Source organism: Chenopodium album, chromosome 5 (assembly GCF_948465745.1).
Source record: "Chenopodium album chromosome 5, dcCheAlbu1.1, whole genome shotgun sequence".
Taxonomy (NCBI): Eukaryota; Viridiplantae; Streptophyta; class Magnoliopsida; order Caryophyllales; family Amaranthaceae; genus Chenopodium; species Chenopodium album.
In genome coordinates this window covers 17,192,460-17,206,774 of record NC_137838.1, presented here as the reverse complement: position 1 = coordinate 17,206,774, position 14,315 = coordinate 17,192,460, and the positions used below count along the sequence as shown (strand labels likewise).

The following is a 14,315-nucleotide window of genomic DNA, read 5'->3' as shown; positions in this document are numbered from 1 at the left end:
GGATCTCCTTTGAGCTCACATTCAGCTCTATCAGACTATGTCATCATTTCATATATGAGAGCCAACACTAATGGTTGGAATTTTAAAATTTTAGGATCCAAAAACGAACAGCTACTAGTTTTATTAATTTCATTGGATTTTTCATTTGTATAAAAGCTAGATAACTGATGGGAGGATTTGATGTATGCATCGAGACGATTTTAAGTTTTAATACAGTCCCACAAGGTTATGTTCCTTTAATCTCAAGAAACACTAATATTTCAATGTTTAATTGTGGGGTGGGTCAAATGAACAAGGACATAATCGGAAGAAGTTCTAATGTAGAAATTGTCTCTCACAATTGCTGTACGACTCAAGCTTGGAAAATTCGGTCTCATCGGCACCACATAAGTCCTATACAGAGGTTTTTGGCTGAATGAGATCTCAAGAAACTACAACTGAACCTTCTCTTGAAACCAAGAAATGAAATTGCTCCAAATTTTGTAAATGGAAATAGTCACAAATTTTTTTTTATTCAAACAAATGATTCAACTTTTATTTGATAAACTTGTATTATACATGCCAGATCACCCTGCAATACTTAAAGAGTTTATTTGATACACTTGTAACGTACATGCCAAAACATAGAGAATATAGGTATTAATTTGATACACACTAATTAAAAGTAAAATCAGAACACACTGTGCTGATTATTTTGTGACAAACTGAAATAGAAATGTAGCCTTAATTCAGGAGGTTCGATGGGATTACCATAGGCCAACAAGCTAGGACACCAAATAGATTATGCTTCACGTTGTTATATAGGAATTGGCTCAAAAAGTAGTGATGCAATTTTGTCCTGTATGATCTGGTTGACAACAGTATAACCATCGGTTCTTCCCTTATAAAAGATTTCGGGTGCACGAGCAAGGTTGATGATCCGATCCAATAAAGGCTTTGGAATCGAGTATGGTCGAAGCATTCCTTGGTTTAAGTCCTTCCATGAATCTTCCACTTTCTTTTCAATAACTTGGTAAACATGTTGTTCGTCTGTGATTCCCGTTTCCTTCATGTAGCATTGTACAAAAGAAACTACATGATTTCTACTGTCCTGCTCAATCTACAACACACATGTATAATTAGAATTAATTAAGATAATTAGTTATTGCTAATATGTTACACACAAATTATAAAGTGAATATGTACCTTAGTGCTTGCAATGTCATTTAAAAGCCTTATAATCATAAGTGATGCTTCAACAACCTTAGGCATTGGTTCTTGGCACACCCATTCAAAGTCGTCTTTGGTTGCAATGGGATCGGTCATGCCAAGGTATGATCCTACGATCCCTTGAATTTGGCCGATTGACACTATAGAAGCATCAAGGTACTCATCATATTTGGGAGTATATTTTTCCTTGAGCCATCCGGCTTCTCGAAGCCAGGCCTCACAACCACGGTAAAACTATAGAGCCAAACGCATTTATATTAGCAAACATCTACCAACATATAAGATCAAAACAATGATAAACAAGGTGACCAAAAAATCAAAAATAGTTGTCATATTGTCCATTAAAGTCCATGATTAGCTCAAAACCAAAGCAATTTCTCTTGTGGTTAACTTAGAAGTCCGATCTTAATTTACATACATCCTATATAAGAAGCATAGCTAATGAAAAAGCCTAGCTCTAATGAGAGTCGTACAATATTATTGTGTGAATTTAGCAAATTTATTTTAGCTTTATGTTAGTATATGTTAGTTTGTTGTGGGAGTAGATCGAGATGTTAGCTAATTAAGCTACTTCAAAAATAAAGTTATCTTTGAACAAACCCTATTATGTAACATCAAATAATTCATGTGAATTGAGGTCGAACATACCTGCTCTTTATAAAATTGTGCACCGTATGACCTGCCTTCTTCAGCTAAATCTTTCTCAAATCCATCGATTGTTTCAAGCAGCACTTGATACACACTATTGAAATATTCTGGCAGTTGAGCTACGTAGCTATAATCCCACCTATGTGTTTAATATGTACCATTAACTTAATTCCTCCAAAGAATGCAATAGTGCATGCTATGATAATCTAGAACAATATTGATTCTTCGTATAATATAATTGAATTCACGTACCTATGAACTGCTTCGACAAAGAGTTTCAGGATATCATGAGAACCATATGCGTCGAAAATGTCGTCAAAAACCTCCACAATCATAAATAGTTTGATGAGTATTTGTCTAGCACGACAATATTTAGGTTCATAGTAGCATCCCAATATCCAAAAGTGAGCCTCAACCAATCTATCTCTTGCAAATGGTGCCTTCGAATACAAGTCTTTCCACCAACTAATTGTACAGATAGAGCAATTATAACGTCACAACTTGTTGAAACTTCAATTTAAGTATCATGATACGTCATATTGATATTAAAAGAGAGAGATGTTTGATAAAAAATGCTAAGGGGGTACTTCTCTTATTATCCAATAAAGAAAAAGTGAGGAATTATGTAGAGAATTACCTATCGATATCTTGCAATTCCTTTCGATGCAATAACTGAAGTAAATTGAAGTCTAACTTAGCCAAAGTGAGTAGAGTTTTGTTGTGAGAAGCATCTTGTTCATAAAATCCGATGTAATGCTTTGACTCTAATCGAACAAAGCCTAGGTGAAGTGGTTGGTGAAGGGCGTGAGCTACTTGTTCAGCCAAAGGAGAACTCAACTTATCGACTATAAGTTTAAGATGAGTAGTTGTGAAGGCCATAGCTTCGTCTAGGATATCATCTCCATGGATACGAACATGGGATGCCTCATACAAGCTTAGGATGCCTCGAGTGTCGTTGAGTATGCAATCGTCAAAGCCTCCTTGGTCATTCTTAAACTTCTTGAAAACATCTTCATAATTTGTCACCAATCATGTTAAGTATAATCACAAATATCAATTAGTAATCAATTAAACGGAAAAACTTTAAATATTGTAAAATTTTATAAGTTGTCCTTTACATATTCGGATGTATTTTGACTATTACATTATTTCTACATGATTGAATTGTTAAGAAATAAGCACTCAAAAAGAATATTATGATTTGTTACGTACCACAAGTCACATGATAACCATGCTGTCTGAGGATTCGAAATCGAGTAGAAACGTGGTACAAATCATCTCTGTCACATTGATCATGGTAGTTTTCATACACATGAAGTAAAGCTTCCTCAATTTCCTTCTCTAAGTAATACGCCAACCCAAGGCGTTCAATTGCATCGATGAAATTCAGCAGCTCCAATGGCTCGTTATTAGCATTTGCAACTCTTGCAAGTAGCTCTTTTTTCACTTCCTCTTTTAGATGTTCAACATCTTGCTCCTTTTTAAGTTGGGTTGCCTATATCATTCAATTTGCCATTTCAGTTTGAGCTTGTTGCAACAGATAAAAAAAAAAAAAAAAAAAAAAAGGTTCGTAATACTCGTAATAATTCTTTTTCTTTTTTTTTTTTTTTTTTTTTTTTTTTTTTTTTTTCGTGTACTTAAAACAAATAATAAATAATAATTTGCCACACTAGGTCCCACACAATCATAGTAAGATTTCAATCTTGTAAGAAAAAGAATTGACTAGAATATTATCAAGTTGTATCAATTTTCTTAAGTTTAACCATAAAAGAAAGTTCATAAGCAAAATAATATACTTCCTCCATTCTTTTATTATTACAACAATTGTCATTTTAGGAAATTCACAACCATTTCCTCTTTAGGAAAAAATTTAGTTGTATTCACACTACAAATACCCAACATAGCTTTGTTTTTTCATACATACTTCTTAGTTTTTCAATATGTCACATGGGCAATTTTGTATTTTTACCTTTCACTCTCTTTCTTTTTTCCACTACCAAAATATTTGTACCCAAACCCCTATGGTGCAATAATAAAAAAACGGAGGAAGTATAAACTATACGCGTATATTGTTTAGATTATATTCAACAAAAATAAGTTGCTGTGAACACGACTTTAGTCTCGTGCAATATTGACTTAAATAATAAAAATTTCCTTGAAGAAAAAGAATAAATGAAATGAACCTTATCGAGAGGAGTAAATTTTAAAAACTGGTCACTCCAACGGGTTGGATGAAAGTAAGCAATGGGTTGAGAAGCAAAGATTGCACTAGACATCTCTTCAGTACTTATTGGGGATTTCTTTATTTGAATATACTAGGCTGTGACACTCTAAAGTATTGTCCCTCGTTTATATAGAGATTGAAGTGCAGAAAAAAAAAAAAAAATTGTGGACAATAATTGTTGAATTATTTTAGAAAGTGTGAAACAAATAAATAAATAAATAAATAAAAGGCTATAAAATATCTAGCCCTAAAGTCGTTAAATTGCGGCTCAATAAGACTGTGTATCTAAGACTTAAAATATTGCATCCTCTTTTAACTTCACACTCGTCAGTGCAAATCTGTAGCTTTTATGGCGTAATATTTCTATTAATATATCATAAAGATTAAAAAAAAGAGGTGTAATATTTATATCTATTAGTTTTGTGTCTCGTCCTATGTCCGGGTTGTTTATATGGACTTTTAAGATAAAATGATATTATAATTTAATTGGATTGAAAATAGAATTCTAAATTAACTTTTTTTTTTCTACGAAGTCTATCTATATTTATCCAACGTGGTACGACATTTGGTGAAAAGTTAAAACGCTATATGATGTTGTCTTGTGGCCTAGTTATAAATTTATTATTTGATATTTTATCGTAAATTAAACTCTAAACTAACCATCTTATTCTAAACTTCTATCCTAATTTGATTGAAAATGGAATTTTCAACTAACTTTTTTTTTTTATCTTAGGAGGTCTATTTAAATCTATCAAAGGTGGCGCGACACTTGGCAAAAAGTTAGAATGTCAAGTGTCATATTTCATGACCTGGCTAAAAGTTTAGCTTTATATATTAGTTATATGATATATTACTCCGTATAAAGATTTAAAAAAAAAAAGGAAAATGCTATACATAGCCCTAAGGGCTATATATAAGCATTTAATTTACTCTTGAAAATTGTTTAAATTTAGAAAATCATGACAAAAACACACTAATTACACCGATTTGCGCGTGTTTTTGTCATGAATTCCTAACTTTATACATTTTCCAAGAGTAAATTCAATGCTTATATATAGCCCTAAGGGCTATGTATAGCATTACCAAAAAAAAAACACAAAAACTCTTACTTCCTCTTTTTTTATTAAATGCATCACTTTTGAAATTGCGGACTCCTAAAGTCCTAGATAATCAAATACGGAGTAGTACTTAATTGGTTAAGGATTACTCCCTCCGTCCCCTTTTGATAGACACTTATACCATTTTTTGGTAACCTAAAATGTTAGTCACATTTGCTTTTTTCAAATACCATTAGTATTATTTTTTTACCAAAATTTGCAAAAATACTTGTGCCAGGCCAATTTAATTTTCCTATGTAAATTTTGCTTTCCTATATACTTTAATTACTTTCTCTCTCCACTTTTTTGCATAGTCAATGTAAATTTAATTTTTCAATTAACTTTTGCTACTTCTTATTTATGTGTTACTAATTCCCGTGATTTTCTACCAAAAGTGACTACCAAAAGTGGACAGAGGGAGTATATTTTATATTTATACATATAGAACATATTGAACACAAAGTTTCATATGTGGCTGACCACATTGTACGACCAAGATTACTTAGTCAGGGGTTACTTGGTAAGGGGTTATTCGGTCAAAGATTACTTAGTCGATCGGGGGTTGCATGGTCTGTTAGCGGATTCTTGGCTAGGAGTTACCTTGTTAGTGTTTTGATATGTGTCGGCCGGCCACACGGTGTAGCCAGCAGCACTGAAAACACTACACGTGAATTATTTATTAGGCACCTAGAATTTTGTTTTAATTTTTAACACAATCTTCTATATATATATATATATATATATATATATATATATATATATATATATATATATAGAGAGAGAGAGAGAGAGAGAGAGAGAGAGGAAGGCTCATATAAGAACCCTCCTCTATATAAGAATCCAATCTTATATAAGAACCCATCTCAACCGTTCAATGATTTTGATCTAACCATCTAAAATACCCCTTTAGTAATGGCATTTTTGTAATTTTTTATAACTTTTTTTTCACACTTTAAACAAAAAACCCTAAATCTCTCACCTCAACACTTTCTCTCTCCTCAGCATTTTCTCTCTCCTCAGCCCTTTCTCTCTTCTCTCTCCTCTACCTCAAGGAACTTGGTAAGTTTATGAAATTGCTAAAAAAATCTGTTTTAATTTTATTTTTTTTTGCGATTTTAAGTTCGATTGTTTTGATTTTTAGTTCGATATTTTTTATTTTTTTTTGCGATTTTAAGTTTGATTTTTTGGTTTTTTTTCGATTTTTAAGAATATATTTTTCGAATTTCCATTTTTTTTTTCGATTTTTTATTTTCAAGTTGTTTTTCGATTTTCCAGTTTTTTTTTCGATTTTTTATTTTCAATTTTTTTTTTCCAGTTTTTTTTTTTTTTCCAGTTTTTTTTTTGTCGATTTCTTATTTTCAATTTTTTTTTTTACGATTTTTTTTTCGATTTTCCATTTTTTTTTTCTATTTTCCAGTTTTTTTTTGTCGATTTTCCATTTTTTTTTCGATTTCTTATTTTCAATTTTTTTTTACGATTTTTTTTTTCGATTTTCCATTTTTTTTCTATTTTCCAGTTTTTTTTTGTCGATTTTCCAGTTTTTTTTTTATTTTTTTTCAAGTTTTTTTTTTATTTTCCAGTTTTTTTTTCAATTTTTTTTTTTTGTCGATTTTCCATTTTTTTTCGATTTCTTATTTTCAATTTTTTTTCGATTTTCCAGTTTTTTTTTCGATTTTTTATTGTCAAGTTTTTTATTTGTTTTTTTTATTTTTCTTTTTTTTTCCAATTTTTTTTTCGATTTCAATTTTTTATTTTTCAATTTTTTTCTCTGTTTTTCCCTAATTTTTTTCGCTTTTTTTTTTTTTTTTTTTTTTTTTTAGTTTCTAGTTTTCATTTTCAATTTTTTTTTCCAGATTTTTTTTTCTTGCTTGAGTTTTTCTATTATTGGATTTTAATTTCAAATTGTTTTTTTTACTATAATAGAAAACTTTAGAACATAATAGAAACATTAGAACATAATAGAAAACTTTAGAACATAAGGGGAAAATATAATAGAACATAATAGAAAACTTTAGAACATAATAGAAATACTTTAGAACATATGGATAGAAAATGTTAGAACATAATAGAAATACTTTAGAACATATGGATAGAAAATGTTAGAACATAATAGAAATACTTTAGAACATAAGGGAAAACTTTAGAACATAAGGAAAAAATATAATAAAACATAATAGAAAACTTTAGAACATATGGGAAAACTTTAGAACATAATAGAAATACTTTAGAACATATGGGAAAACTTTTGAACATAAGGGATAAATATAATAGAACATAATAGAAATTTTTAGAACATAATAGAAACATTAGAACATAATAGAAACTTTAGAACATAAGGGAAAAATATAATAGAACATAATAGAAAACTTTTAAACATAAGGGAAAACATTAGAACATAATAGAAACTTTAGAAAATAATAGAAAACTTTATAGCATAATACTTTAGAACATAATAGAAAACTTTAGAACATAATAAGAAAACTTTAGAACATAATAAGAAAACTTTATAGCATAATAGAAATACTTTACAACATAATAGAAAATCTTAGAACATAAGGGAAAACTTTAGAACATAAGGGAAAACTTTAGAACATAGTAGAATACTTTATAACATAATAGAAAATCTTAGAACATAATAGAAATACTTTAGAACATAAGGGAAAACTTTAGAACATAAGGGAAAAATATAATAGAACATAATAGAAAACTTTTGAACATAATAGAAAACTTTATAGCATAATAGAAATACTTTAGAACATAATAAAAAAATCTTAGAACATAATAGAAATACTTTAGAACATAAGGGAAAACTTTAGAACATAATGGAAAACTTTAGAACATAATTGAACTTTAGAACATAATCAAACTATATAAAATTGAACTTTAGAACATAATTGAACTATATAAAATCGAACAAAATCAACAATGAAAATGATAAATCATAAAATAATAGATAAAATAATTCATACAAAATAGAGAAAATAATTCATTTCCCCAATTCATTCCCCTACTCCACCAGCTTGTTGCCCTCTTCACTCCACCAACTCACATCAAGCAGCCCACTCGCAACACCCCTTCAACACCACCCGAGCAGCCCACTCGCAACACCCCTTCAACACCACCAGCCGTAATTAGTTGCTGCCCTGCACCACCAGCAACACCAACAACAATTATTCTGCCACCTATTGCAGCCAAACCACCAACTCCAACAGCACACTACCTTCCTCCGCATAAACACCACCATTTCACACCACCTTCGCACCACATCTCCAGCAACAGCCACAATAACCACCTGTGCACCTCCTTCAATGCCGTAATCAGCCACCTATTCACCCGTCACTCCTATCCCGCAACAACCAATTAACCACCTTCATTTCAAGTAGATTATTGGCATCAATTATAGCTCCATTTTCACGACAATCCTCTACCCCACAACAATTGAACAAAAATTGAATTGAACAAAATCAAACAAAAGCGAACTAAAATTGAACAAAAATCAAAATATTAGCAAAAATCGAACTAAAATTGAACAAAAATCAAAATATTAGCAAAAATCGAAAAAAAATCGAACTATATAATTCGAAAATCAAAAATAGAAAAGAAAAATAGAACAAAAAAAAAGAAAATAAAACAAAAAAAAAGTCAAACAAAAAAAAAGAAAATCGAACAAAAAAAAAGACAATCGAACAAAAAAAAAAGAAAATCGAACAAAAAACAAAGAAAATCGAACAAAAAATAAAGAAAATTGAACAAAAAAAATAAAGAAAATCGAACCAAAAAAAAGAAAATCGAACCAAAAAAAAAATCGTACAAAAAAAAATAGAAAATCGAACAAAAAAAAAGAAAAACGGTTCGAAAATTCAAAAAGAAAAACAAAAATCGATCTATATAAAATTTTTCAACAAAAATTGAAAAGAAAAAAAAATCAACAGTTCGAAAATTCGAGCCCAATATTTTCGAAAATCAAACTCAAAAAACTCGAAAAGAAAAACAAAATCCACTTCAACATCATGCTAATTTCATAGAAATTTAAACAAAATCGAAAAGAAAAACATACCTTAAATTAAAATCCTTCAAATTGCAATATTAGGGAGATTTTTGGGGTTTGAAGAGAGAGAGGAGGAAAGAAACGTGAGGAAGAGAGAGAAAATTAGAGGAGAGAGAAAATTTTGGGTGGTGGGTAAGGGCTTAGAGGGAGGATACGTGTTTTAATCTGAACCGTCCGAATTAATCTAATCCTACGGATGAGATTGATTCTTATATAACTAAGGTTCTTATATAAGGATGGGTTCTTACCGGATCCCTCCCCTATAAATATATATATATATATATATATATATATATATATATATATATATATATATATATATATATATATATATAAAATAATAACCGCTGATGTCATTATTGCTTACGTGTCACTTTTTTATTTTAATATTTTCCCTCCAAAATGCAAGGATGATTATTTAACATAGTTTTGAAAACATATTCCATTTGAATTTTTAAATTTAAAATTTTAAGTTTTCTACACATATTATACTATTTAGTTATTTACGAGTTGTTAACAATAGTTAATAATATAATTTAATTGTAATTTCTTAATTAAATATGAAAATTATGCAGTTTCGGGAAGTGTATATTCATATTTAATTAGAAATTAGTTAGGAAAAATGAGGAAGTTATTTTCTTTCACTACATATTAAAAGTCTATAATTCTATTCTTATTTTAAAACTGTGCATCGCACGGGGTTAATCTAGTAGGTATAGTATTGTGAAACACTTTGTTTTTGTGACAATGTGCATTGACAGGAAATTAGTTGTTCCGACATTAAAAATAAAAATAAAAATAAAATTCCTCGTTGTTGGCATATAAATAAAATCAAAAGTTAATGAAAACATTTCCAAAAAAAAAAAAAAAAAAATGAAACCATGTTATTAAAAAATAAAATCAAACTAATGCAATAAACTGCACATCTAATACAATATCTTTTTTTATTTTTACACCAATGGATATTATTAGAGGCGTAAATATTAAGATAGGTTGAATATAAGCCCTCTAAATGAGGCTAGATACCTACTATACTATTTTTAGACAAAGTTTCATATGTGTCTAGCCACACTGCGTGGTTGTGATTAGTTATTAAAGGGTTACATATTCAGAGGTCACTCGATCAGGGGTTACCCGTTGAGTGTTTTGGTGTGTGTCAGACGGTCACACGGTGTGTCAGCCACACAGAATACGTGCTAACTGACAGAGTAACCCAAAAATAAGTAACTCCTAACTGATTGAGTAATTTTGGCTACACGGTGTGACCAACCACAGAGAAAACACACTATATTTTAAAATATTCATACATATTTTGAATATTGTCAATATTCTATATACTAGTAAGAAAAAAAAAGTAGAAAGAGAATTTTAATAGAATTATATTTAATTATCATTTTTTTTTATTTTCACCCTCTAGCTATTAGATTGGCCCAATTCACTTCACTTACAAAAAAAATTGTATTCTATAAAATTAATCTTAGTTTAATAAAATTAATTTTATTGTAGCAAAAGTAATTTCACTTTTTTATTTTAGGGGGAAAAAGTGAAATTAGTTTTGCTGCAATAAATCAGTAAATATAAGTTCAGTTTATTTATAGTAATTTCAGTTTAGTAAAAATCGATAAGTTTAAAGAAGAAATATAATAGAGAATTAGTAAAAATAATTTTACATCAGTAAAATTAATTTATGTTCAATAAATATAAGTTCAGTTAAACAAAAATAAGGTGAGTGAACAATTTTTCAACTCTTTATTTAAATGGTATTCTAGCTTTGTGCGTACCTCAATTTTCTCATAACCCTAACTTGTACAATTTGATTGAAGTCATATATGATTTGTTTAGATACTAGTATTACTGGTGTTTAGTTAGTGGAAAATAATGGTCATACCATTCCTATGTCATCTATATGCTTTTCTTGGCTCCATTAACATTCTCTTGAATAATAATCAAACACCACAAAAAAAGTCTGCTACACATCATGAATTCTTAATTTCATGGTCGTTATGTTATACTTGTAAAACAATTATGTGACACACACTTTGAAATTAAGGTTACATAATGTAAATGACTAAATTAATCAAAAAAATCATGTTTACACATGATAACTAACCATTTTCTTTAAAACTATATTTTTTGTAAAAAGTTAGTTTACCTTCACTAATCACCTTCTAACACTACGTGTTTAAAGGTTGTGTTACAAGTAAAAGAAAATGGAGGAATTTTTTTTTCCTTCGTATTTAAGTGCATTATTCTTAATTGATATATCTGTCAATGTACATGTTTAACCATTAATATTGTTATACTACATTAGCTTATTAAAATTTATTTTACAAAAAATAAACAACCTATATAATGAGTTGTAATTTTTTTTAATGGGTTGGTAACAATTGTTATTAGCTGGACTCAAGATCAGACAACTCTGGCTGGTCACTCGTTCAAAAATGAACATTTACTATAGCAAAATTTAACATTTTCTAACTGAACATATTTTACAATAATTTTGTATTTCTCAATAATTTAATGTTCATTCTTAAAAAAATAAATGTTCATTTTCATGCAATATGATGTTTATTCGTATAAAATTCATTATGTTTTTTAATTAATACAAATTTTTGGGTTTGTACAGTTATATAAAATGTTTATTTTATAGTAAAGGATGTTCAATTAACATAAGCATTAACAATATTAGACATTAGCATTTTGTTCATTATTAAAAAAAAAATACATTGTTTATTTATTTAATTGGTATTAAATCATATAGTTTAGCAAATTGCAAGATATTCCTTCAAAAGAATTGAACATATCAATGTTTTTAACTTGAAGCTTAAAAAAATGTTGATGAATAAGTAACAACATTATATGTTCATTTTTATTTACAACTGAAATGTTTAGTTATATAATATTAGATGTATAATTTTTTTTTTTTTTTTTTTCAGTTTCATATCATAGTCTCTTTATTTACTCTTGTATTATATATGTTCATTTTTATAGATTGCAATGTTCAATTACTAAATGAACATTTACTTACACGAAAGTGTATGTGAATTTTTTCTTGTATAGATGTTTAACACAATGTATACAATAAACAATTAAACATTCTTATACGCGAATATGAACAAATTTGTACTTTGAACAAATTTGTACTTTTCATTGCATATACATTAGATACCTACGAGTAGTAGGGATTTTTAAAAAATAATGTTAGAATTATGAACATATATTGTTAACATTGTGAACATTAATATATTATAAGAATTAACATGTGATAGTATATAAATGAATAGTTACTTTGGTAATAATAAATACTTTATGCAAGAAAATGTTCATTTTGTAATATTAAATATTCTGGACTCGGGACCAGCTAAAAATTTGCGGGTTGTTAAGGAGAAAGACTCTATTGGGCCGAAACATCTCACATGTGTCTTCCCAGCCTAGTGAGCTAGGCACTTTGAGAGTAGAAGAGGAAGGGTAAAGAATTTCTCAACTTAAAGTGCCTCTTGATAGAATTTTTTGGTTATTAGATGTAAAGTTTCCTACTGTACCAAATTGCCAAGCTGTAGTTGGTTACTAGGTTATTAGATCATATATATATCATGCACAATAATATTCAATAATTATTACTCTGACTTAATTAACAGACTATATTTTATTGTAAGAAAATAAATTTGTCTAGGTTATTACTTTGTAAAATGATTTAGGAAAAATTGCTCCCATTAATCTGAACTTTGCCTCGTCCGTCGAAATTAATCCGAACTTTGGATTATTATCTATCACTCCCAACTTTAGGGGGTATTAATTTCTATTGCACCCAATTTACCTGAAACCGGTTAATCAGGTTGACATTTGTGAATTAAATTTTTTTTGCACACGTGTCAATATGTAATTGGTTGGAAAAAAAAAAGAAAATAAAAAAAATGAAAAAAAATAAATTAATTTCCTAAAACTAATCTAGCACTTGCCCCACCTCCACCACCGCACCACCACCACCAGCGCACACTCTCCCCTCACGCAGCCCAGCAACAAGCCACCACACGCACTCCCTTCGCCACCAGCCACAACACGCACTCCCTTCACCCACCACAGCCGAAAAACCCATCACAGCCCCCTCACCAAATCGACCACCACAACGGCCGAAAATGGCCAACCACCACCGCACCACCGCACGACTGTTTCCCCACAATAAAACAACCCTCTTCCCCAAAATCGACCACCAAAATTGGCCACAAATGGCCGAAATCAGTCGATAATGGGCCTGAATGGTTGATTTCAACCCTTTGTCGGCCGATTTCGGTCGTTGGTGGCTGATTTCGTTGTCGTTTTTGTAGTGTTTCGAATGTTAGGGTTAAGGGTTAGGATTTGGGGGATTTTGAGTGGTTTGCAAGGTGATCGAAGAGGAAAGGGGAGGTGGTTTGCAAGGTTGTTGCTGGTGGTCGTGGTTGCAACGGGAAGTTGGTGGAGTTGCAGGGATAGGGAAGCAGGGAGGTTGGTGGAGTACGTGTGTGAAGTGCGCAAGGGGAAGGGGAAGCGGGGAGGTGGGCTGGGAGGCGGCAATACGGAGGTGGAGGAAGGGGAGGTAGTGCTGCCGCCGGCTGATTGCGGGTGGCCGTGAGGGAAGGGATGTGGGGAGGAAGCAGAGAGGGAAGGGAGGAGAGAGAAGGTGTTTTTTTTTATTTAATTTAATTTTTTTTAACTTTATTTATTTATTTTAATTTTAATTTTAATTTTAATTTTTTAAGCAAATCATATGCTGACACGTGTCTAGGTAACCTGCTACATCAGGTTGGGTGACCTGTTGGGTGCAATAGAAATTAATACCCCCTAAAGTTGGGAGTGATGGATAATAATCAAAAGTTCGGATTAATTTGGGCGGACGAGGCAAAGTTCAGATTAATGGGAGCAATTTTTCCAATGATTTATTATGAAAAAGTGTATTATTAGCAAATTAAAATAAATCTTTTAAAATACACATATATGTGTAGTTATAAATAGTATACTTCACAACAAATTTATATCATTTTCTTCTTGTTAATCAAATAAATATCTAACCATATGTATTTAACCCGTAAATAATTTTTTTTTACACACTATT

General features: G+C 30.0%; 1 protein-coding gene across 1 annotated transcript; it reads right to left on the bottom strand.

Annotated features, from left to right (window-relative positions):
* Window positions 1-571: 571 nt before the first annotated feature.
* Window positions 572-4,385, bottom strand: LOC145630532 ((-)-drimenol synthase-like). The gene is made up of 7 exons (XM_081682786.1): window positions 4,041-4,385; window positions 3,070-3,352; window positions 2,495-2,867; window positions 2,110-2,322; window positions 1,858-1,996; window positions 1,186-1,443; window positions 572-1,099 (listed from the first exon to the last, which is right to left on the bottom strand). Exons 1-7 carry the CDS (start codon window positions 4,131-4,133, stop codon window positions 797-799), a joined length of 1,662 nt encoding a protein of 553 aa, XP_081538912.1. The 5' UTR covers window positions 4,134-4,385; the 3' UTR covers window positions 572-796.
* Between the last annotated feature and the right edge of the window lie 9,930 nt (window positions 4,386-14,315).

What these genes read in the sequence shown, in the direction of transcription:
- LOC145630532 (XM_081682786.1), bottom strand. Translation starts at nt 4,133, where the DNA reads ATGTCTAGTGCAATCTTTGCTTCTCAACCCATTGCTTACTTTCATCCA. An exon ending in TTTGTCGAAGCAGTTCATAG is followed by an intron (nt 1,997 to 2,109) that starts GTACGTGAATTC and finishes TTAAACACATAG; the next exon opens with GTGGGATTATAGCTACGTAG. An exon ending in CACAATTTTATAAAGAGCAG is followed by an intron (nt 1,444 to 1,857) that starts GTATGTTCGACC and finishes TTGGCTCTATAG; the next exon opens with TTTTACCGTGGTTGTGAGGC.